The sequence below is a fragment of the Ananas comosus genome, unplaced genomic scaffold (genome assembly GCF_001540865.1).
Source record: "Ananas comosus cultivar F153 unplaced genomic scaffold, ASM154086v1, whole genome shotgun sequence".
In the NCBI taxonomy this organism is placed as follows: Eukaryota; Viridiplantae; Streptophyta; class Magnoliopsida; order Poales; family Bromeliaceae; genus Ananas; species Ananas comosus.
In genome coordinates, this window is record NW_017893440.1 from 43,915 (window position 1) to 69,145 (window position 25,231).

Sequence of the window (25,231 nt, forward strand, 5' to 3'; positions counted from 1 at the left end):
AGGGAGAGAGAAAGACAGACAAACAATAGAGGGAAGAGAGAGAGGGGCTCAGTAAGAAGAGGGGAAGAGAGAGAGAGAGACAGAGAATAGAGGGAAAAGGGAAAAGAGAGAGATCTAAGATGGAGATGAGAGGAGAAAAGCGGCCATGTGGAGAAGGGGAAGAAAAGGGTGCCACGTATAAAGAAGAAACTATATCAATCCACAAATAGAGTAATTAGAGAGAGAAAAGCGGCCAACCAACCTAGAGAGAGGAGCAAAAGACCGGGGTAAGAAAGAGAGAAAGAGCATCCGGGGTGAGAAGAAAGAGAGGAGAAAAAAGGGAGAGACAGATAGACAGTAGATGAAGGGAAGAGAGAGAGGCTCAGTAAAAAGAGGGGAAGAGAGGGAGAGTGAGACGGAGAATAAAAGGAAAAAGGAAGAGAGGTCTAAAATGGGAAGGAGAGGGGAGAATTGGCCACGTGGAGAAGGGAAAGGAAAGGGCACTAGATGTAACGAAGAAATTGTCAAATTATATTATTGTAGAGAAAGGGAAGGAAAGGCGCTATGTGTAAAGAAAAAACTATCAAATTATATATTGTTATTGATTTTTGATGGTTCTCTCAGGTAGACTAAAGTTTATGGGGTTTAGTATAAGTTAATAGATTGTATATAATCCAATGAAGTAATTCATAGGAATACACAAAATAAATATATTTTAGAAACTATTTAGACTTACTGCAACCTACTCTGATTTTAATTTTGGAACATTCAAATCGATGACCAATACTGTTAATATAATTTAAAATATTTAACTACCTACAAACGAAATGTCATCCTTTTTTTTCTGATATATTATTAGATAAATTTGGAGTTTTGGACAGGTAAAATTTTTGGTATTCTGAAATTCGGTAAACATAGAAAAACTGCGACGAATAAATATGCTGTGTATAATTATTATAGAACTAAAACATGTTATGTATTCTTCTGATTTCATTCCATTTTTAGGATAAGAAAGTTAAAAACTATAATTGATAACTATTGTAATATTTGAATGCATATCGGAGCTAACACATTTTCTTGCGAATTTTGCAAACATTCATGGATTATTCTATGAAAAAAAAAAAGGAGCATTATTACTTTGCCTCTGAGAGAACCAAAATAGAACTCACCCCTTCATTGATCTCCTAATCAACTGTTTTTACAAGTATAACAATTGAATCTCTGTGCATTTGCATCAATCTTTATAAGCATCAACAGGAGAAACTATCAGCTTAAATAAAGTGATAACCAATAATTACATTGAACAAAATAAATAGTTTCAAGCTGTGAAAGGAGAAAAAAGCACTCCCAGGTCAAGAGAAAAAGAAAAGAATAGAGCTTCTCAACATAAAAACAACTGTTCTCTCATCATTCTCACACTAATGGATCCATTACATGAAGCAAGATGTATCTTCAGGAAGCTAAGATCGACATTGGAGTGCTAATTGTTGGCGAATTTTGGATTTTGTTACTTAGGGTAAACCGCCCAATTCTCGAGACGTGACAAAATGTATCAAACAGTGAACACAATCAGTCGACTAGGCCGGCATGAGCTTTCCAAAATGTCTATTTATCCAGTCTCCAATCTTGGTGCAGAATAGCCACGACATAAAAGATGTGGTATGTGACCTCAGGCTTAGTACTTGATAACATGGTGCCGTAACCAAAGCTCATACATTACCATGTGGAATGCATCGTAAGGCTGTGGAGGTGAATGCCACTCAAAGTGCTTTTGGACCTGATAAACAATATAATCTGTCAGAAGAAATGAAGATGAAGCAACCAGTTTCTTTAAATCCTGAAGACGCACTCAAAACACTATTCATGCTTCAAACAAGTTCTACGTAGCAAACTGAAAATTCATGAACATAGCAATTTTCTTAAACTGTGATTGCCGATTAATGTAGCAATGGCACCAAATGACTGCTGCTATTTCCATTGACAGGATAGCTTGCAGAATGGTTCGGAAAATCTCCGTTTCGGTTTCGGTTACAGTTTCTGTTGTCCATTTGGATTCGGTTGTTTGTTAAAAGGTCTTAGAACTTTTCAAGTCAATCAGATTAAACATAAAGAAACAGAACAGTCGTCATAGTAAAGACATATTTTTCCAACATTTTTGAGGAATCAAAGTGATGTCCTGTCTTTATAAAGAATAAAGTTGATTTTCTATCATTTTCATCTACTAAAGATATGAAATTACAATATAAAAAAATAAAAAAAGATTCTCAAGGCAATGACATTAGATTCCATAAGCTAATTTGGGTTAACTTGGATTCTAAAGCTAAGACTTCTTCCAACTCATTATAGTCTAAACTGAAGTGTTTAAGCCTTCTTTCAACTCATTATAAATGAAACTGAAGTGTCTACATTCAGATTGGTTTCCACCGCAATTTTTCGATCAGAATTCACCCAAGGCAAACAAAGGGTGGTGGATCTTTCCTAGTACAAACAGATAACTGCTCCAAGAAGATCAAAATAGCTCACAGACCATGAGGGTGTGTTTGGTTCCATGTAAAAATAGGCCGGAAATAGTTTTTCAGCTGAAAAACAGTTTTCCAGTCGTTTGGCTCGGCGTAAAAAATTTTTCAACGAAAATTACTTTTACATATTTTAGGGAAAATATGCCCTTTCGTTTTCCGCCTGGCAGAGGTGGAAAATGAAAAGTGGAGCGAGCGACACACGGGAAAACGAAAATATTTTTTCCCTTTCCCACGCTAAAGTCACCACCCTGCAAAATACTTCTCTCTCACTACTCACCACTCTCAAACCCTAAAACACACCTACAGCTTCCTCTTCTTCAATTCAGGAACAAGGTACTTTTTTGTTTCTTCTGGCTCCAATAGCTTCAAAGGTCTATCTCTCTCTCTTTGCCCATAAATACTTATTCTATTTCATCTATAGGTAGTATTTACGACTTTAAAATTACATTAATTCTATTTCGACCCAAGAGTGAGAATGATCAAGATATTTAAACCCAAGTCTCTGTACTTGATTTTGCTTAGGTCAAGGTTTCTAAAACAAAGACTTTAGCTGCCATTCTCTTCCTTCTAGAAGATTTTTGTGCAATTAGTAGAGATAAAATGAAATCCCATTTCCAGAATATAATAAACTTTAAAGTTACTGATGAGTTTGTGCAATCAAAGTCTGCCTCTTTCTCAGTATTTCATTTTCTACCATACAGTTTTATTACATTTTTTCTATGAATTCCACATAGATGATTTGAATAAATACTATGCATTTCATATATTCCTTCCCCCCCACCCCCGACCCCCCAAAACTAGCAGTATCTTCTTGTTATTCATATATAACACTTGAGTACGTCTCCGGTACTTTCGAAAGTACGGAGACCTCCGTGCTTGTAAGTTGTTTTCGATGATAGGACATCCGACTCGACAATTGGCTCCATTAGGTATAATCTACTCTATTGGAACTATCTAGAAACCAAATTTTATAATTTTTTGACATCATTTACCAAGCGATCTAAAGATCTCAAAAATGACTATTTTAACGGCCGATGTGGCACGTTTTTAAGTTCAACGGTGTAGAAGTATTCAAATTACATGAAAATTTAATAGAAAATTCTACTTCATATCAATAGCAAGATCAATACATCCGATTTGAAATTTGAGTCCTTTATCACTGTTTTTTATGAGATTTTCATTGTCAGCCGTTCATTTTAAGGCTACTCGTTCACTAGACAAACGAAGTCAAAAAATTATGAAATTTAGTTTCTAGATAGTTTCAATAGCGTAGATCATGTCTAACGGAACCGATCGCCAAATCAGATGTCCCATCATCGAAAACAACTTACAAGCACGGAGGCATCTGTACTTTCGAAAGCATAGGAGCCTAGCTCTATAACACTTCGATTAGAATGTATATTTGCAATACATGTCTTAATTTGCTATCAATGACTATTAAAAAATAATATTTTGTAATTCCTATTTCTTTTAAGTTAAAAATGTATAGAACTTAGTTGAATTATAGACCATTTTGATTTGACTATCCAACTTAAAAATTTAATTTTACTCCCTAACCTTTCAATTTGTTTGATTATGTCATTTGATAGTTCTTCCAGTATAAAATTTAAAAATTGATTGTTTAGTTTGATAAATTTATAGTTGCAGAATTGTAAAAAGAACGCTAATTAAGCCCGTAAAAATATATGATGCATTTAAATTTTGAAGTTAAAAATTATTACTTGGTTCAAATCAAATAAATTACAAGGCTAGGTAGAAAAACCAAATATTTTAAAGATTTGATAGCTAGATCAAACGGGGTGATAGTAGAGATAAGTTTTTTACATTTTTATCTTAATTTTTTAAATACTTCTAATATGCTTTCGCTCCTATTCTGCTGATTTTTTTTTTCTAATTCTATTTCTTTTAAATTTTGCGACTATCAATAGGGCAAGTCATACTCTATATTGTTTGCGATTCTTTTTATGACTCTTAGGTTTAAAATTTTCATCTATTTATCTTTTGAAACTGCTTAAAATTTGCCTACATCTTTGGCAACCTACTTGTCTTTTAAAATTGCTTCAAACTTGTCTCAACTTTGGTGAACTATATTTGCATGATCAGCTATTTATATAACTTCAAAATTTGTCTGCTACCATTATAATATAATTCTTTTTGTAGATGGATTTGCACATGGAGGATGCCCCCCTCAATCTGAAGATTTTGAAAATTTTGCCTTTTCGTTTATTTGTGCAGCAATAGCGAAAGTTGTAAAAAAAAATTCAAGCATTCCTAAGACATTATGTGAGGAAGTGAATTCTCGAAATACGAGGATTTGACCTCATCCCGAATCGGCCAAGGGTCGTGTTGGTGTACTTTGGAAAAACCAAAGATATTAAAAACACCAAAAGTGCATTGAAAACGAGTCCGCGAGAGCAAATAGTGCGAAATCTGCACTGGAGCAAAACTGCTCTCGGGGACCGGTCCCTGGCAGGGAGAGACCGGTCCCATCGGCTGGTGTTGCGGGGGTTGCTTGAGGCAACCGGTCCCTGGCAGTGAGGGACCGGTTCCAGAACGTGATCCCAGCGCGAAAAGCCAAAAAATTGGCTAAGTCCTGAAGTCCCAACTCTCGGGAACCGGTCTCTCAGGAAGGAACCGGTCTCCCGAAGACCGGTCTCTCTGGGAGAGACCGGTACTCGAACGCGTGACCCGAGCTGAAGCCCTCGGGGACCGGTCCCAAGTCGGGGAGACCGGTCCCTCCGCGCGCAGAACGCCCAGTAAGGGCAGTGCGCAGAGTGGAAAGGTGAGGGGCTTATTGGGATATTGTTACAATATGAGGCATGGGGGACCCCTCTCTCTCCCTCGGCCCTCATTTCCCCCTCTCCCTCACACACACTCTTTTCTCTCTCTCTCTCTAGAAAAGAAGGAGAAAAGAAGAAGAAGAAGAAAGGAGAAGGAAAGAAGGAAGAAAGAGAAGGAGAAGAAGGAGGAGATCAACAAAAGAAGGCTTTTGGACTTCTCCCTCATCCTCTCTTCTCTCTTTTAAGCTAACCTAGAGGTAAGTTTCTAACCCTAGCTTGTGAGATTTGGGGTTTTTCGGTTTTAGCTCTTTGGATGGGATCAAATGGATCCCTAACACCATGAATGGAAGGATTAGAGCTAGAATCTAGGGTTTTGAGGTGGGTTTAGCTTGATGCTAACCCTAGGGCACCAAAATAGGGTTTTTCGGTAAAGTATGGGATTGATCTCATTTGAGGCCTTGTAAACCTAATTGGTAGGTGCCTAAACGCGGGGGCGAAGTCGGAAATTCGATTCGTCGAGCGGGTTAAGAACTATCGGCAAAATAAGGCCGGTTGAGCATCGCTTTGGACAAGAAGACCGAGGCTTCGTCGTAAAGGACGCCGAGGCACACTTATAGAGCCTCCGTATACACGAAAGGTGGGGGGTGTCGTTCCGGAACATCCGGGTTTCTTTTTATGTCTAAGTTACATATGTGTTGATCATATTGCATTATAGGATTAATAAATGTATATTTCCTTTTTCCTTGCATGCTTCTTAGTAGTGTACTTATGAGTTGAACACCTAGACTAGGGTAGCATGAGGATTGGGTCTTATGGCATAGAATCCTATAGCGGCATAAAGAGCCGAACTTGGACATAGCCTAGTAGAGTGGCATTGAACTAGTGTAGTAGAGACACTAAACTTGAACGAGTGGCATGTCAATTAGTAGAAAACTTACTACAATGATCGAACGAGTGGCATTGAGTCTAGTGTAGTAAACTTGACATGAACCTAGGGATAGTAGAGGTCCCAACATTGATTATATATCATGACTGTGCAGCAGAGGCACATTGACCCTAGTAGACAGGGTATCCTCTTGAGAGGATTGGATCATACTCACTAGTCTGTTTTGCTTGTCGGTGGTCGCTCCATCGAAGCACGAGTCTCCGGAGTACTTCACTAGGGGCAGACGTAGTTGTCCCGCAGACGGTCTCGGTGTGCGAGTGCAGTTTCTCCTCACCTATGAGATTGAGAGTGAGTCGAGGGTTTAACCTTCGGGTTAACCAAGTGAATTGGGTAAGAAACATGAAATGCATAGTAGACTTGCATTATTACCTTGAGTAGACATAGTGTATGTTGTAGTTTACATTACTATGCACCTTTATATACTCATGACATGATACTAGCATGATAGTAGTTGTTGCATGCATTATTATCATTGATGGCATGATAGAGTAGTTGCAGTTCATTTTCTATATATCTATCTATCTCTCTATCTGTGCCAGCTTAGACCTAGTGGGAAAACCGGCGGCGTCGGCGGCCGAACCCACTGGGAACTATATTTATATAGTTCTCACCCCGTGTGGTTTTGGGGTACAGGTACACACAGAGGCGAGTCAAGCGAGGACCGCGGCAAGGGCATAGCGCCCTAAGTGAGCTTAGTGGGTAGCTTTTCCTTTATGCATTAGAGTACCCTCGTGTACTAGATGATGTTTGGATAGACATGGGAGAGCTATTTGTATTTTGAGGAAAACTATGTATTCACATTTTGGTAGATGAATGAATGTAATAGTTAGACTATCTCTCTTTATACACTAGTATATTACTTGTGGTTCTTGCTCTTAGATGCATTGCACTTGTGTGCGCTATGTTCGATCATGTATGTTATCTAAGCATTCCTGGGCGCTTGTTTGTACATGATCTGGTTGTTTAGCCTTGGGCGGACAGGAGAGGTGCTGTCCGTTCGGCGTCTGTTCGACGCGCCCGACCGGACCAAATTGGTAGCGGCATCGGGGCGTGACAGTTCCGACACATTATCCGCATATAATGATTTGGATAGACAAACTTATCTAAATAGAATCCGCCGTAGTGATAGAATTTCTATTGCAATGATTAGAATGGATAGAAAATCCTTTTATCACTTGAGCAAAATGATCAGAGAAACACACCTACTATGTGATTCTATCCATGTATCAGTTGAGAAACAATTAATGACGTTCTTACACACAATTGGGCATAATAAAAAAAATAGAGTAATTGGCAATAATTTAGTTGTTCTGGTGGGACCGTTAGCTGATATTTTAAAACGACATTGAATGCTATTGCATCTCTCAAAGATGAGCTTATGTCTCCACCTGCCGCAATAATACCAGACAAAATGAAAAATGACTTCAGATTTTGGCTATTTTTCAAGGTATTGTATTATAATTAAGAGTGATTGATAATTTTTTTTTATTTAAGTTGATAATAGTAAATCGAGATGCACGATCTTACGTTGCAGGATTGTACAGGGGCAATAGATGTACACGTGTGCCAGCTAGAGTACCTAGTAGCATTATTGGTCAATTCTGTGGACGATACCAAGGACCTACTCAAAATATTATGGCCGCAGTTAGATTTGATTTAATATTTTCCTATACATTGGCTGGTTGAGAAGGATCAGCTACTGAGTGTACTGTTCTACGCAATGTGTTGGAGAGACCAAATAGACTTATTTTAGAAGGTAGGTTACTAATAATTGAATTAATTCTAATCCTAATAGTCCATTTACTAAGTAGTGGTTGCTGTGAAATGTAGTGAAGTACTTTCTTGTTGATGCAGGATATTTCATAAAAAAATGTTTCATTTCTCCTTACTGTAGCACTCGATATCACTTGAAAGATTTTAGTGAAGATACTCCTCCAACAAACTCAAAGGAGCTATTCAACCTACGACACCCCTCACTAAGAACAACCATAGAACGTCCATTTGGAATCTTGAAGCAACAATTTAAAATTTTAACATGTTATCCATTTTAACATGTTATCCTCATTTTCCATATCCAACACAGGTTGCTTTAGTTCTTGTGTGTTGTATCTTGCATAATTTCATAATAGGTGTATCACCTAGGGATCGAATTGTGAGAACTGTAGAAAGGACACAACAAACTCACTCAAATCCATATGCTAGATCGACAAGAGAACAAAGAGAAGAAAACTGGGAGTGGGCGGTTAAGGGATCAAATTGCCGATCAAATGTGGAAAAGAGATTGTGGTTCTACTTGATATGTATTATTGAACCTTTCAACTTTTGTATAGATAGCTCTAATATAGACCTTGGGTAGAGTTATATATTGTTTTTTAATTTTTGAGAAGGTAGCTTAGAGTTATAAATTGTTACGATTTTGGATATGTAAGTTGCTATACACTTTAATATTTGTGATAATGGTTTGGATAGAATATAGTTTGTACTTTCATTTTTTGGTTTTGATACTTACTGTGTATTTTAGTATGTAGTGTGCAATGAAATTTGCTATGTAATGTATCTTGTTTTGAAATTTGATGTGATGATTTTTTTAGAAATCAATATGTGCTTTGATTTTTATGTTTGATTAAAATTCGGTATGTATTTTATTTTAAGATTCAGTGTATTTTGTTATATGATTTATATTGTAATTTGATTTATATTTTAGTTAGTTAACTAGTCTAATCATGTAGCCATAACAGGATACTATTAAACTCTATACTAAAGTTGAAACCAAATGCCGTTCCTTCGTCGAGCCACGTGGCCTTTCTTTTATATGGGTTTTCTCTCTCTCCCTCACAAGTTCTCCCTCCCTCACATGGACTCACATGGGCTATGTTAAAGGGGCATGTACTATGGAACATTTTGTTTCATGCACCCTGTGTATCATGTTAAACAATAATGATTTTAAAAGCAAGCTTAGTTAAAATCAACCAGAAGAACGTCATCTTAATTTTACAGTTCTGAACCTTTTCTTTGTCGTCGAAAGGTCTACCAACTAAAATCTTTATCAGATTGCTGTTATTTTCCGTCCTCACTTTTGGAGTGTCAGAATGACACGAAACTTTAAATCTAGCCTAAGAAAAATAATTCCGGCATATATTCAAAGGTTTTTTTTTTTTTTACACTGTGTATCTCCTAAAAAAAAAAAAACTATATTCCCTACAGAAAGTTCTAAATTTCCTGTTTTTATTTCAATTTCACCGTAAATTATTTGAAAATTGTCTTTTACTTTTTTAAGTCCAATAGAAATAGTATCTCACCCACAAGATAACATTTTCTCTTACAAAATTTTTCATACTACATAGAATATTCCTTCTCCTTTTGCTTTCTTTCTTATCATTCTTATGCATTTATCCTACCCAACTTTTTTTATATATACCAATATTGTTTAACATCAAACACAGGGTGCATGAAACAAAAAATCCCATAGTACATAGAATATTTTCTTATCCTTTTGCTATCTTTCTTATCATTAGAGTGCATGCATACTCCCCCCAACTTTTTCTATATATAGCATTGCTGTTCACCATCAAACAGGTGCATGAATGTGTAGGTTTGTCTCTACTTATTTAACTACGTGAAGGAATGTTGTATATAATGTGAATGTTATATATATTTGTATGTTTGTCTCTATTTATCTTACATAATGTGAATGTTATATATATCTGTATGCTTCGTGATAAATAAATATAATGAAAGTCATATTATTATTAAACTCTATACTAAAGTTGAAACCAAATGCCGTTCCTTCGTCGAGCCACGTGGCCTTTCTTTTATATGGGTTTTCTCTCTCCCTCACAAGTTCTCCCTCCCTCACATGGACTCACATGGGCTATGTTAAAGGGGCATGTACTATGGAACATTTTGTTTCATGCATCCTGTGTATCATGTTAAACAATAAGATTTGCAGCTCAAGTTAAAATTAACTAAGAAAACGTCATCCTTAATTTTAACGAGTTCGAACGCTTTTTCTTTGTCAGCCGAAGTCTACCAACTAATCTGTATCAAGATTGCTTGTTTTATTCTCCTCATCTTTTGGATGTAGAATGACACGAAACTTTAAAGTACTACCTAAGAAGATAATTCTGGTATAGTATCAAAGTAAATGATTTTTTTACACTGTTATCTCCTAAAAAAAAAAACTATTATTCCTTACAGAAAATGTAAATTTCCTGTTCAATTCTAATTTTCAGACTCATGAATTATTTTAAATTGTCTTTTACTATTTTAAAATTCCAATAGAAATAGTATCTCACCACAAAGATGACCTTTTCTCTTAACAAAATTTTTTCATACTATTAGAATATCCTTCTCCCTTTTTGCTTCTTTTATCATTACCGATGCATTTATTCCTACCGAATCTTTTCTAATATATAACCAAGATGGTTAAACTCACACATGGTGCATGAAACAAAAAATCCCAAATATAACATAAAATATTTTCTTGTCTTTCTATTTCGATCATGTAGAATGCATCATCCTCTCCCCCAAACTTTCTTGTATATATAGATTATCTGTTCACCAACAAACAAAGTGTCATGAAGGTGATGGTTTGATCTCTACTTAATTTAACTACGTGAAAGAATTTCTATATTATATATTTAGTTATCTTACATAATGTGAATGTTATATATATATATATCTGTATGTTTCGTGATAAATAAATATAATGAAAGTCATATTATTAGCTCTCAATGTTACGACCTCCCGCCGTGAAGCGCGGGTCATTACACTAGTGGAGCAACATAGTAATACACAATCAATGTCAGTTTAGCATAATTCTGAAGCTAGTGTAAATCAAGGAACTAAAAACGTTTTAAGTGGACAAATGAGATGTCCGACTTTCTTATAAAATTTTTGGTACATCAAGCTAGTATTGGTATGAAAGTGGACAAATCATACAAAAGGCCAGCCTTTGTAGCTGCGGCAAGAGCAATGTCATCCAAATTCCAAGTTTCTTGTAATTGGACTAAAGTTGAAAATCGGCTGCGCACCTTCAAGACGAAGTGGTCTAGAATCACTCAATTAAAAAGTTTTGAGTGGTGCTTCATGGGATCCAGTTAGCAAAACTATTAGTTTAAGTGAAGGATCTTACCAAGACTTTATTCAGGTAATGTTTTTTTTTCAGTTTCATCTTAAATTTCATATATCATTCATATTTTATACTAAGAAGTTATTTATTTTATATTCTTGTAGGCTCATCCCAAAGATGTATGCTACCTAAATTGTCCTATTCAGCACTATGACGAGCTAGCAATCATATGCGGAGATGATCAAGCAACTGGAGAATTTGCATTGGATGATCCAAATAATATTAATCTTGATGAAGAAGAGAACAATGATGATGGTGATGAGTTTGGCTTGGAGGATTTATATTCGGAAGAAAGCAAGCACATTTCACCAACAACTCTTCTCAAGGACATAAACGACAAAATCCTGATCAACTGGCGACCAAGTCTAGCATAGGTACAACCTCAAAAGCCAAGAAACAAAAACATTCAGATTCAGAATTTCTATTATTAGTGCAAAAGATTGGAGAATTAGCAGATTCAATGAAGGATGCCAAGATTATGCACAAAGAGGAGACATGGAGCTCTATAAAGTCATATAATATCCCCAAGCACATAGGTATTGTTGCATATGCGTACTTGAGAAATGAGATAGTTGGAAAACTTTTTTTAGTTCGTAGCCCAGAAATGCGAGTTGAATGGAAGACCAATTTCTAAAGTAATTTTAGTCTGGTTGCTAAGTATTTAAAATTGTTAGTATAGTAATTTGTCTTTTGGAACTTGATGGTTTTGGATGTAAGTTGGCGCATAGTATAGATGGTACTACTATGTAGTTTGCTATTTTTTTTACCTACTTGCAAACAATCCGAACCGCTAGCAATAATAACTCGTTGGGCACAAACCGCCAGCCTAAAATGATTAAGTCCAATTATTATTACTAGTGTGATCGTCACTTATAAACCCATCATACTCTCCCACGTTATCCGATGTGAGACTATTGGAGTGTCACATACTCCTCTCCCCTCGTTTAGTAGGCCCTGACATCCATGTCAACGCCCTGACATCCATGTCAACTCGGCCCAATCACATACAGTCCTAAATTCACCGGGCGATGTGAGATACATCTCATATTTCCGGCTGGTAATTGGCTCTGATACCAAATGCAATGACCTGACCCGCTAGCAATAAAAACTCGTTGAGCCCAAACCACCGGCCCAAAATACTTAAGTCCAGTTATTATTACTAGTGTGTTCGTCACTTATAAACTCATCATACTCTCCCACATTATCCGACGTGGGACTATTGGGGTGTCACACTACTTACTTTTGGGTTCTGGTTTCACTAGAATTTGTCTAAAAATTTGATGTTAAATAGTTGATGTTTTATTTTGAAGACTCACTCTATTTGTTAATATATTATATGCTGATTATTTTTGTTTGCAAGTTTGTAATTTCTATCTTTTTTTAAAGTATTGTATTCCATTGCTTTATATCCATATCGTTCAGATGACTTTTTGGTATAAGAATTAGACAGATTACATATATCTTGTCCATTATATGCATGTCCTTACGCTGTTTTTAAATGCTTTATGGACAATTTGAGCAGTTGAACTTCAAAAAAAAAAACATATAAATGGTTGTGGCAATGTTGGGATCTTATAAACAAGAAGTACGTAGAACTATTTTGATACAATTAATTGAACTCATATTACAATTGTTATTATTCACCAAAATATATCAATTTTTAATAGTGGCACCTCCAACATATAGGAGGTATTTCTATCTCACTTTTTCCTACCAACCAAACAAGAAAATACAAAAAGGAAAACAAATTTTCTTTTCTTTTTCATACAAACCAACCAACAATAGCTGGAAAACAACTTTTACTTTCCTTCTAACCAACCGTCAGAAATCGTAAAAGGAAAAGCCTTTTTCCTTGAAAATAATTTTTCATAGTTTTACATAGAACCAAACACACCCCTGAGGAAAAATGAAACATAGCTGCCAGTAACCCTAGCGAACCAACAAAATGAAATTGCCACACCAAGAAATACACTTCCCAACCAATAGTTTAGATCCCAGAGCAAAGAAGTCAAAACCATATATCTTACAGTATAGAGGGCGAAGTTAGCAATGAGGCATGTATTTAATGATCAAAAAGGAAGACTTGACACAAAACTAAAGGGTTGGGTAGTTAGGAAAAAGGAATTGATGAGGAAAGCGCATCGGATGAAAAGAAAAGAGACAAAATCTTGAACTAGCTATCAAGAAGGCCGATAATTTTGCTCCGTCATATCCAAGAATAAGATTCCTAACTGTAGCCTTTGAATATGATATCATTTCCAGTCTAGCTATGGTTTACCAAATATCTTAATTTAAAGGCTAAATTATAGAAAACCCCCCTGTCAAAACCCGATTTTTCACTTTCTCCCCCTGTCATTCAAAAACCTACACTTTGCCCCCTTGTAAAATGACACTTCACCCCTACCGTTAGGGTTATGTTATAAAATATTTTTTTTATGCCAAAAATACCCCTCCGCCCTCTTTCCTATTGCTTCGCCTCCCTCCGGCTCGCCGCCTCGCCGCCTCGCCCTCCGCCGCCTCGCCCTCGCCCACATCCCCTTCGCCCTCCTCCGCTGCTTCGCCTTCGCCCTCGTTGCCCTTGCCTACCTCTCCATCAACGCCCACCTCGATTTCCTCCCTACTGTCGCTGAAATCGAGGGGCGACGAGGGTGCAGGAGAAGAAAGGGAGCAGGTGGAGAAGAAAATGGAGAGAAATCGCGGCCGATCGAGGCGGCGGTTGAGGAAGATGATGGAGGAGACGAAAATGGTGAGGGGCAAAATGGTCATTTTACACATGAATATTTTCCATTTTACAAGGGGGCAAAGTGTAGGTTTTTAAATGACCGGGGAGGGGGGGGGTGGGGGAGTGAAAAATAGGATTTTGACAAGGGGCTTTTATGTAATTTAGCCTAATTTAAAATTGTGTTTCTTCAGATTCAGTTCCTCTTGAGATATAGAACATTGACATGGCAAGCAAATGGAGCTGTCATCGTCACTGATTACAAAGAATAACAAGATAAGATCTTCAGTTCTGTAATTTGTGTGTTGTGTATATACTGCTCATCAATATTGTTGTAAGCATCAATATTTGGTAGAAATTTTTCATAAATATGTTTGTTTTTTAAAATAATATACATCTTCCCAGCAGCAATATGCAAAATAGGATGTGAATAAATAAGGTAATCACTATTTCACAGTTTATAATAGATGTATAGTGGTTGCATAAACTTGCAAGACAACAAACTATTTGATAATGACCAGAAATCATTACACAACCAAGTAGTAAAAGTCTGAATCATCAAGAAATTTGACAATACGACGTACCTCGACTAAGGAGTTGTGCAGTGCAATAAACTCTTCATTAGAAATAGACTTCAAAACAGACTTTAGCTGGTAGACATCACTCTCCTTGAGTATAATAGAAAACTTCCGCCAATCAAGAATGTCATTAAATGGCAGATCATAGTAATTTGACAAAATTACTGAAAAAAAGAAGAAACAATTTGTGAGTATAAACAGAAGGACAATATTGGAAAAGTAGCATTCAGTTCCAAGAGAAAAGAACACTACAACACAATCTAATTCTGCCAAAAAGTGAAGTAGAGTAGAAACATTGGCAAAAGATTGGAAGATTGGCTCTAACCCGGAATGCAGCCATAGTGAATAGAGTCAGCTATACGGGCACTGTTAACTTGGGAGCCACCTGGACAAATGCAAAATTTAGTCCTATAGAATTGCTTCTGGTAAACTAATTCTCCAATAGCTCTGCTTATCCGATTATTGCTGATGGCAAGCTCTGTATCATTCTCCCAAACACGGGCTAGAATAACTCTTATTTTTGAATTACGATGGCCAGCCCAAAATCCAAGTATTGTCCTGACGTTGATTCAAAAAAACAACTTATGAGAAAGTCCAAAATAAAAAGGATAGAATTTTCGAAATTATAAGTACATGGCCAGAAACCACATTATTGCTTAGAATAGGAATGTTCAACATGTATCAATATGTTATTATACTGGCGCAAGGTTGAATATAAAATAAAAAATTCACAAGTACTAACATCTGCACAAGCATCTGCAGATAACCAAATCCCAGACAACAAATCAGGTATCTCATATTTTTGTTATCGTACTTATGATGGTGTACCAAGCATGATTGGAGCTCAACAAGAACATGGAGAAATTCTAAGAATTAAGATGCATGCACTGGCAAACAAGCTAACCTACAGTGTATGCACTGTGTGACTTATTGGTCACCGTCCACAAATATACAAACATGTCAAAACATCAGACCTGATGGAGGACTAGCTTCAAAAAAGAACTTAACAAAATACAATTGGTGCTTTAATGCAGCTTCCTAACCAAATTATTGTTCTTCTGTTGAGACGTGAACATAGTTTGAGAATTTACATTTCTTCTATCAGGATATTTAGAAGTTATACATTGACAGATTTTTGATAAAAAAAAAAGAAGCAAGGTTTATATTCACCTGTAAGAATTATAGTAGGACAGATGGCTTCAGATATTAGAAAAGAATTAAGACTTAACCTGTTTTCAATGTTGTTTCCTCCCCTTGGAAGTGCAAATGGTTGCAGCACTTGAGGAAGAGCAACATCCTTGTGTGGGATATACCCAACATCATAGCTTGGTGAGCAGACAACTCGAATGGAGTTTTTTACAAGCAGTGGAAGTCCTTCAAATGCCCTCACACCAACATCATGGCAGGTGACAAAAAAGTGATCTGCACCCAGTGTCCTATTCCAGTAAGGATACTTATTAATCAATCCTTCAACATAATTCTTCACTATTATCGTCATATTCTCATAAGAAATGCCCTGCAAATTAAGAATGCATCATGTGGATACTGAATGTAATTGTACGAAACAATAATTATAAGAGAAACCAGTTTGTGCACATATTGCACAAATCAACCATTTGCTACACCAATTATATGAAGCACTAATAAATTTTGTCGTATTCCAGTGGGACACTTTCCATCGGTATATTTTTCTGTACAAGGATTTTCTGCTCTATATGGCATTCAAAAATAAGAAAGAAACTCTATCTGAGTTCCTTTTCTCTGGACATGGTAATGTAGATGCAGTATATGCTTGTATGGATCTGCTTTGGAAAGACTCATCCTCAATAAATGTACAAGTAAGTGGTGCCATGGACTATGGACCAATTGATCTAGGGCAATGGATGTTGACTTGAGTTTAGTCCACAATATAAAATAAACAAAAGCATGACCCCTAAAATAGATTCAATATAAATTAAAGAAATCTTAAATTGTATCACAAAAGAAAATAGACACAGGCTTATTCCTCTCTCTTCAATTATTTCTTTTACAAACTTACCTACAGAAAACTGCAGTTTGAGTAGCAAGAGACAAAGAAAAAGCAGTCTTGTCCTATTTGGAAGGCACCATCTTTCTTTCTTTCTTTTTTTAGCTAACCTTGTACAAGAATTATAAGTTCCCGCTGATTGATAAATGAGTCCACTTTATGAATGAGATGTGATGTATAAGATTCTCATCTTACTAACTATCTTTAGGAATTCGGACCATTTAATTTTTCAAAACGTAGCAGTTTACAGCAAACAAGAAAAATAATAAGTTGGCAATGATCAGTCCAAAATTCCCTCTACAATCTAAACAAATCTATTTCAGTTGCGTATATGTAAGCAAACACATTCAATAGCCAATGTAACTCAGCATGTAGATATTTAGCTTCATTATTTGCATTCATGATAAGCAGAGGTAAGTCCAGTAACACAGGGAATAACACAATTTTAGCATTGAAGTGCAGTTCAGAAGCAATTACATTCTGTTCCTTTTGGAATTCCAACTACCTAATAATGAAGTATATGGGCAGTTAACCCCATAAAATGTAATCAATCATCATCACTATCTGCTCTTCTAATACCTAATAACACCAAAGTTGCTAAAGCTTGCAACTTCAAAACTAGGGGAGGGAGTCAACCCATTAGCATTATCAAGATAATCTCAAACTGTTCAAGATTCGATCTTTTACAAATGACAACTTACTACTAACTGAAGTAAATTACTAGGTTAACATTGTTGTAATAACAATGAGCTCACACCAACTGAACAACTAATCCAGAAAAAAAAAGGGCAAAGGATTTCAAAACCCTACCTTCCCCCGCATCTTGTGGCACGAAATGGGGACGAAGAAGAGATCCGCCTCGTCGGGATCCTCCGTCCGGAACCGGCCCTCCCGAATGTTCTGGAAGAAGTACCCCTCGCTCGCGTACTTTCCCGTCAGCTTCCGCGGCGTCTGGTAGTACGTCCCCGGATCCCCGTCCGGATACACATAAACCCTAAATCTCCGCTCCATCTCCGCATAATTCATGGGAAACACCTCCGGGGAGTGGTAAACCGAAGATGAGGGCGGAGATGGCGAAGACGAAGAGATCGGATCCGCAGCGTCCACGATGACGGTGGCCTGAGAGGAAACCCTAGACGGTGAGGGATCGAAGAGAAAGGAGAGGGAGAGGGAGAGGGAGAGGGAAGGGGAAGAGAGGTACCTGGGGAGGTGAGCGGAGGGAGCGGAGGGTGAGGAAGGTGAGGGAGATTAGGGTTACGGCAGCGAGGGCGAGGAGGGAGCGGGGTACGGAGAAGGAGGAGGAGGAAGAGGGGGTGGGTTTCCCTCCCGCCATTGATGGCCGAGCAAAAGAGCGATCGAGCAGAGAGTGAAGGGACGAGAATAACGAAAACAGTGGAACTGACTATTTTCATTTTGATCCTCAAAACTATTTAACTTCTCAAACTATCTGGCCAACTCACACTTTAATTTTTCAAAATTTAATTTATTATAACTTATATTAGAAAAAACTTTAAATATCACTCCTATTGTTTGCACCTTTCATTTTAATATCATATAATTTAAAATGTATCACTTTATTATTCTATGGTTTCGTTTTTCTCTTTCCGTTATCTTCTTCGTTAATTTTTTCGTTAAATCAGTGATAAAATCAAAACCATTGGGTATTAAAAGTAAAAATTTGATAAACGACGGGATACTAAAGTGAATATTAAAAAAACTATAGGTGAGGTATCTAAAATTTCTTAAATATATATATGATTTAACGGAGAGTTAACGGAGGTGCTCATAGAAAAAGAAAAATAAAACCATAGGGTATTAAAATGATACACTTCAAACTATAGAGTAATAAAGTGAGAAAGTGTGAAACCAGATAGGTGGTATTTGAAGTTTATCCTTTATATTATTAAAATTTTACATATTATTATAATTTTAGTTTATTAAATATTAACGTCTCGCCGATATAAAATAGTATGATATTTTAATCATTATCCTATCATCAATAATATCATTATCAAATCACTTTTATATTGGCGACACATTAATATTTCGTTAACTATATTTTTTTAATTTGATTGCAATAAATTAAAAAATTTAAGTCTAATATTATGATAAATTAAAATTTTGAGAACTAAAGTGTCCTACACTCTATAGTTTGAGGACCAAAAAATATAATTTGGCCTTTCTGTATTGAGAACTGCTAAAGTCTACAATCCAAAAAGGAATTATAATATCTACAACCCGAAAATTAAATAGTTGTAGAATTTACTAACCCCCTTTTGAGTTTTTGTTAATGTAAAAAGAAAAACAAAAGATAAGACAAGTAAAAAAAAAAAGGCCCGAGGATTAGAGGGGTTATATATAAAATTACAATATGTTGCGAGCCAATTTCTTTGACTACTGACTCAGTAAAAACCCTCCTTCAGGAAGCGCATGAGGAGACAGAGCGGCTACGAATGATGATCCTCGAAATTTGCACCAGTTATCGAATCAAGCTATTCAACCGATGAGGGATCGAATCAGCCGAACTTAACACCACACAGTCAGTTCGGTTCAACTAGATCAGCCGAGTCAAGGAATAGCACAGTATTTTCTGTTCGGCTGAAGAGTCGAAAAGCTTATATATTGTTTCAGACTTTGAAAATATTTTCGAAAAGGGTGTGCCCCGGCGTACTATCTCGAAAGAAATTTTGCTCTACAAACTATTTCTAGAAAAGGCAGTAAATGCAGAAAAAATTAAAAGATTATAGATAAACTACTCCTAGAAAGTAGTAAAATGCGATGGAAATAAAAATTGATTTTTTTGTTCACAGAGGAAAAAGACCCCTTTGTCAGGAGTCTCTTATCTATTTATAATTTCGCCTGTTGTTATTCAGTTATTCCCATGATCGGTCACATTCCTGATTTCTTGGGCCACTACTAGCCGATCTTAACCGCAAAGATTTAACCATTTTGCAGTTTCTGATGTGTTCTTTTTTATTCACGGTGCACCATATGTCATTTGCTTCTGCTTTTAAGGGCTATACTTACGGTGCATCCCGGTTCACCACGTGGTGCAACTTTTATGGCGCCAACAATTGCCCCTAAATTGTAATATAATGCTAAGCATAATTTTCTATTGCCGAATAACGTCTTTTGACATCTAGTAAGCGTCAGCTAAGATAGTAAATAGCTTGTTCTTCTTTTTTACTGTTTTCTTGGGCCAATAAACACCATAAATTTTCTTCAGCAGCTGATATATATAACTTCATCGACTTGTCCTACTGAGAAGGAATAAAGACCGGAGGATTCGCTAAATATCTGTTAATATTTTCGAATACTTTTTGTTGTTTCTCTATCCAAATAAACTACTCTTGATTTTTGAGACAAAGAAATGGAGTGAATAATCCGATTCTACCGGCTAGGTTAGATATGAAACGTCATAAGTAGTTTGTTTTACCTAATAAGCTCTGCAACTCCTTATTTTTAGGCGGTGGTAACTCTATAATCGTCTTTTCCTTATTTTTACCTATTTCGATTCCTTTTTGGTGTATCAGGAATCCAAGAAAGTTTTCTGCTAAAACCCCAAAAGCGTATTTCAAAGTATTCATTTTGAAATTATATTTCTTCATGCGCCCAAAAGCAAGTTATAAATCAGCCCAATGATCGGTCTGTGATTTAGATTTTACAACAATATCATCGATGTAAACTTTTAATATTTTACCGATCAAATCCTAAAAAATAAAATTCATCGCCCTTTGATAAGTGACTCTAGCATTCTTTAAGCCGAAAGGTATCACGATCCTTTTTTTTTTTTGAAAAGAACACCATAAGGCATACGCTCTAATTCTCGTAGTGAAAACGGGTTATGCTGGTCCTTAAACAAACAGGAATGAATGATAGTAGTCGAATCTGTGTAAATTGAGCACTTGATATTAGGCCGATTATTTAGAAGCCACTTAACTGCCTCAGAACAAGCTTGAATCTCTGCAGCAAGAGCAGTTTCTAAATCGATGGAAGGTGCTGCGCAACAATAAACGTCCACATCCCCTTCCACGACTAAATATCCAATTCCACCCGAGCGATTTTCCTTCCAAGCACCATCCACCCAACAGATGGTATTTGATGGTGAAAAAGAATTGATAGTCGCCGGATCAGGAATATGGAGAGGCTGAAGGTGAGCTTTGCTATAGAGCTTCGTCCATATTCTCGCATTCCTCAAAACTTCCGAACATGAAAATTTCTTGTGCTGAAAATTATAATCATTTCGTGCCTTCCAAATGGACCACAACACATGCATGCAGTATGCCCGAATCTCGTAAAATCGTTCATTGTTAATGAGTGCATCCAACCACTCTATGAAAGTCAGTGAAGACTGTGCAGTGCGCAGACCAACCTGCGAGGCAAACCACACTTGCTGACTTAATGGACAATGAAAGATCAGATGATCCCTCGTTCAAAGGTCTAAATAGACCACGAGTATCTAAAAGTCATTTTAGCTACATCTTCTATGGCAATAAAAATTTGATTATAACCCGCATGACCGTCTATAAATGATAAAATTTTATGTCTGACTGCCGAATCCACTAGCATGTCCGCTATGGGCATCCGATATTCATTTTTAGGTGTAACCAAATTCAAATTTCTAAAATCGACGCAAAATCTAAGTTTGTCATTTTTTTGTACTGGTATGATATCAGATACTCAATCAACATAACAGGCTGGTCTAATAAATTCGGTCATTAAAAGATTTTTAATTTTATTCTTAATTTAAAGTACAATACTCGGCTCAAACCTACGAGCTGGTTTTTTGTAAGGCTTATACCTCTTTTTAATAGGAAGTCTATATTCTACAATTTCTCGACTCAGCCAAGACATTTGCTCATAACTCCAGGCGAAGCAATCCTTGTATTTTACTAGCAACCTCGTCAGCTCCTCCTGTTGTTGAGCCGAAAGTTTTGTGCTAATATACGTCGTCTTTTTGTTCTCGTCCGACCCTAAGTTCACTTCTTTTAACGGATCTTGAGTCTCCAGCTTTTTCTCGCCGACCTTGATTGGTGATTCTTCGATAGACTCCGTCTTGATCCTCTTGTAGTTTGAGCGCAAGTTTGACCAGGCTTTTTCACATCTTCTACCTCTTGAGCCGTTTCGTTTTCATTTAGATCAGCTCCTGAACTCAGAATTTCATCACATAATTTTTTATCTGTCGACTCGGCTGATTTCACACACAAATCTTCATCAGCTGGTTTGGCTGATCTAATACATGATTTTTTATCGGCCAAGTCGGTCGATTCGATGAAGCAACCGACTTCTTTGGTCGGCTTGTCTTGCCGAAGCTCGTCTAGACCCTCTGTTCCCAGCTTTTGATGTTTCATTTTAACCAGTCTGGTGGCTCTTCCACGGCCACCAATGCCTCTGTATCCTTTAGAAGCACTAGCTGTACCCTCTCTTTAGTGACCCGCACAAACGAGATTTGATCCGGGTCGGTGTCGACCCAGTTGATATGACCGACGTCTTCCACGTTACTGTCCACTATTTGCGACCGTCCCTCGGCCCTAATTTTTTCTACGCGATCTCCTATCCACTGGAAAAGCTTTCCATGCAGGGTGGATGGTACGCACTCGTTTGCGTGAATCCAATCATGCCCGAGCAGTAAATTGTAGTGGCTATCTACATCCACCGCAAAGAAAGCTGTCTGAAGGGTTTTAGATTCGACCGTGAGCTCAGTCGTGAGTACGCTGCTTGCTTGTTGACCGTTCCCAGTGAAATCAATCATGGTCGTATCGGTGGGCTTGAGTTTATCTTCGCTTTGCCTAGTTTCTTGAAAAATGATGTAGGCATGACGTTGACCATTGCCCCACCATCAATCTAAACTCGGCCCACAGGCCGTCCATCTATTAAAACCTTTATAAATAGAGGCCTAACAAACCTTGTCTGTAGGGCTGATGGCTTCTCGAAAACCGCTGCATCAGCCGCTTTCGCATCTTCAAGCTGGAGTTGAGCTGCTGATAGCTCCTCTCTTGTATAGATCTGCTGCTCAAACTCTATATATTTTGCTCTGAATGAGAATAGTAGAGCATACACCATAGTCGCATCACCCAAGCTTTCTTCAGCCGATCCTTTCTGAACTTTTTGTTTCTTCTCCTCTAATTCTTTGGCTACTTCGACCGAAGAGTCACTTTCTGGCTGAACCTCCCTCTCCTTGGGAGGCCATCTGTCTCGCTTGATGATCGTATCCAAAGAGGCGATATTTTCTTCCTATGCTTTTCGTGTCACCTTCTTTGTCGGCTCAGCGAGAGCCAACTGCTCGATCTTGGACTTCAACCAAGGTACGGGTGTTGAACTACCCATTTCGTGATCATTCTTCATAAGTCGAAAGGATAGCTGTACCTCGGGCCACCTTTAAACATTCAGCCTCATTCCTTTAGCTTCCTCCCAGTGATGTCGGGCCTCAGTTTGTAACCTTTCCTGTCGACCCTTTTGAGTTTTTGTCAACATTGGCCCATACTATCTAGCCGGTGCTTTTGCCGTGTGCCATTGATCCACTGACACATTAGCTGGCACTTTGACAATCCTGAGGTACTCTCTCAAGATTTCTTTTCCCTCCCATGGTCTCGGCCAGGGTTGGATGTCGAGTTCGTAAACTAGTTTTCGACCGAGGAATTCAATATCACCCTCAGTCATCCCTTCGAGCTCGGGTCTCAGCTTGGCCTGATAATGCTAGTTAGGCCGATATCCCAGATATCTCTGTTGTATGCCGAATGATATCTCAGGGTAACTTCTTCGGCTCATTCCTTTCAGTTTGACGATGATAATAATCGTCCAGGACATTTTGTATCACGAGGTCTTTCTGATCTTTCTTAGACTCCACTTCTTCTTCGAAGTTGTTTGAATCTTCTCTCGAATAATTGTCCAGATCACTTTCTGCCTTGGACAGATCTTCCCATTCTTCGAAGAATGCCATGAACTCCTTCCATTCCCTATACAGTTTCTTCTCTTGAATTATCGCCTCCGAGTCACAGCATGTCATTTCGGCTTTGTATCGTATGCACAGCCGAAGAGCCATTTTGGTGTAAACTATGTCCTGCTCAAACTTTTCTTTCGCAGATGTCTTCCCTTTAACATCCACCATGTTGACATAAGAAGAAAATAGATTTTGGTCAATTTTCATACTATTTTCGTTTTCTTGATAAGCAAAAATAAGCCGACCCTCGTTCATCTCTTTTTGAATTTGCTTTTTAAAGGTTGTATATTCGTTTGTCTTGTGGCTCCATGTAACGACCCAGCTCACTAGCAATATAACGAGTTATTATTGTTAGTGGGCTGGGTCGTTACATTTGGTATCAGAGCCGGTTCACCAGCTGGACATGTGTGGCGAGTCTCGGCTGAGCCAGGGTCTGGATGACGGGCTAGCGAGACGAGTCTCACATCGCCTGGTGATCTTGGGCTGTGTGTACGATTGGACTGACGAGGACGTCAGGGCCTTAACGGGGGGAGTCTGTGACACCCCAGTAGTCCCACATTGGATGGGAAAGGGGTTGTCATTGGGCTTATAAGAGACTTAGACACTAGTAATAATAACTGGGCTTAAGCATTTTGGGCTGTGGTTGGGCCCAACGAGTTATTATTGCTAGTGGGCTGGGTCGTTACACTCCACGAATGGTGCAACTTATAATACTTTCTCCTATTTAATTTCTCTTCAGAAGGTAACGTTTGACTCTCCTGGAGCTTAATTCTATCGCCTTTTAACAACCGATCAAAAATTAAATCGGTCTTTGCGACGTCAAAAGAATAAGTACATACAGAGACGCGCACTTTTCATGCTAGCTTAAGGAACGCACATTTATAGGGTTGTTGATTTTTAATCATTTTTGCAGCATATATTTTGGTCTTATCAGCCGAATCTTCTATACTACTAGAAGTGTTTGGCTCATCTTGAGTCGAAGATTCCTCAACAAAAAAGATATTTTTCTCTTGTCCCTTTATTCCAATCCTCGCTTCGACTCCATCTCGACCGATCTTCAACTGGTAATACATTGAATATTGAATATTGACAATCGGCGTCATGCAGTATTACATTGAATATATTTTTTATATTTTTTAATTCAAAAAAATCCAAATTTAAATAAATATTTTAAACCAAACAAATCAAAATTTAAAAGTTAATATAATAATAAAATATTAGTAAATAGAATAGAGATAATATATAAATATTTATCTTACAAAAACATATTGAATAACAAAAATATTTAATAAAAAATAAAATATTAATAGTTGGAGAAAAAAGAGGAACTAAAATTTTGTTTCGTTACATTATTTACTTTACATATGAAAAAATAGGAATTTTGAAATGGGTTTGTCGATAGACCGAAATTTGAAATACGTGATTTTATATATAGTATAGATATATATTTGGGCCTATTTTTTTAGTAGATTGATCTTTCAGTAACAATTAGATGCAACAAAACCCGGTGTGAATCAGATAAGACCATCTGAATCAAATTCATAATAGTTTAGCCCAAAAATTCTAATTAATTTTTCTCTATGTTTCTCATTGATTATTTCTCTCTCCCTCTC

General features: G+C 37.2%; 1 protein-coding gene across 1 annotated transcript; it reads right to left on the reverse strand.

Annotated features, from left to right (window-relative positions):
* Positions 1–1,124: 1,124 nt before the first annotated feature.
* On the reverse strand, positions 1,125–18,081 carry LOC109706062 (probable glycosyltransferase At5g03795). Its single transcript, XM_020226863.1, has 6 exons — positions 17,880–18,081; positions 17,489–17,797; positions 15,882–16,168; positions 14,978–15,210; positions 14,659–14,816; positions 1,125–1,756 (listed from the first exon to the last, which is right to left on the reverse strand). Exons 1-6 carry the CDS (start codon positions 18,009–18,011, stop codon positions 1,655–1,657), a joined length of 1,221 nt encoding a protein of 406 aa, XP_020082452.1. The 5' UTR covers positions 18,012–18,081; the 3' UTR covers positions 1,125–1,654.
* Between the last annotated feature and the right edge of the window lie 7,150 nt (positions 18,082–25,231).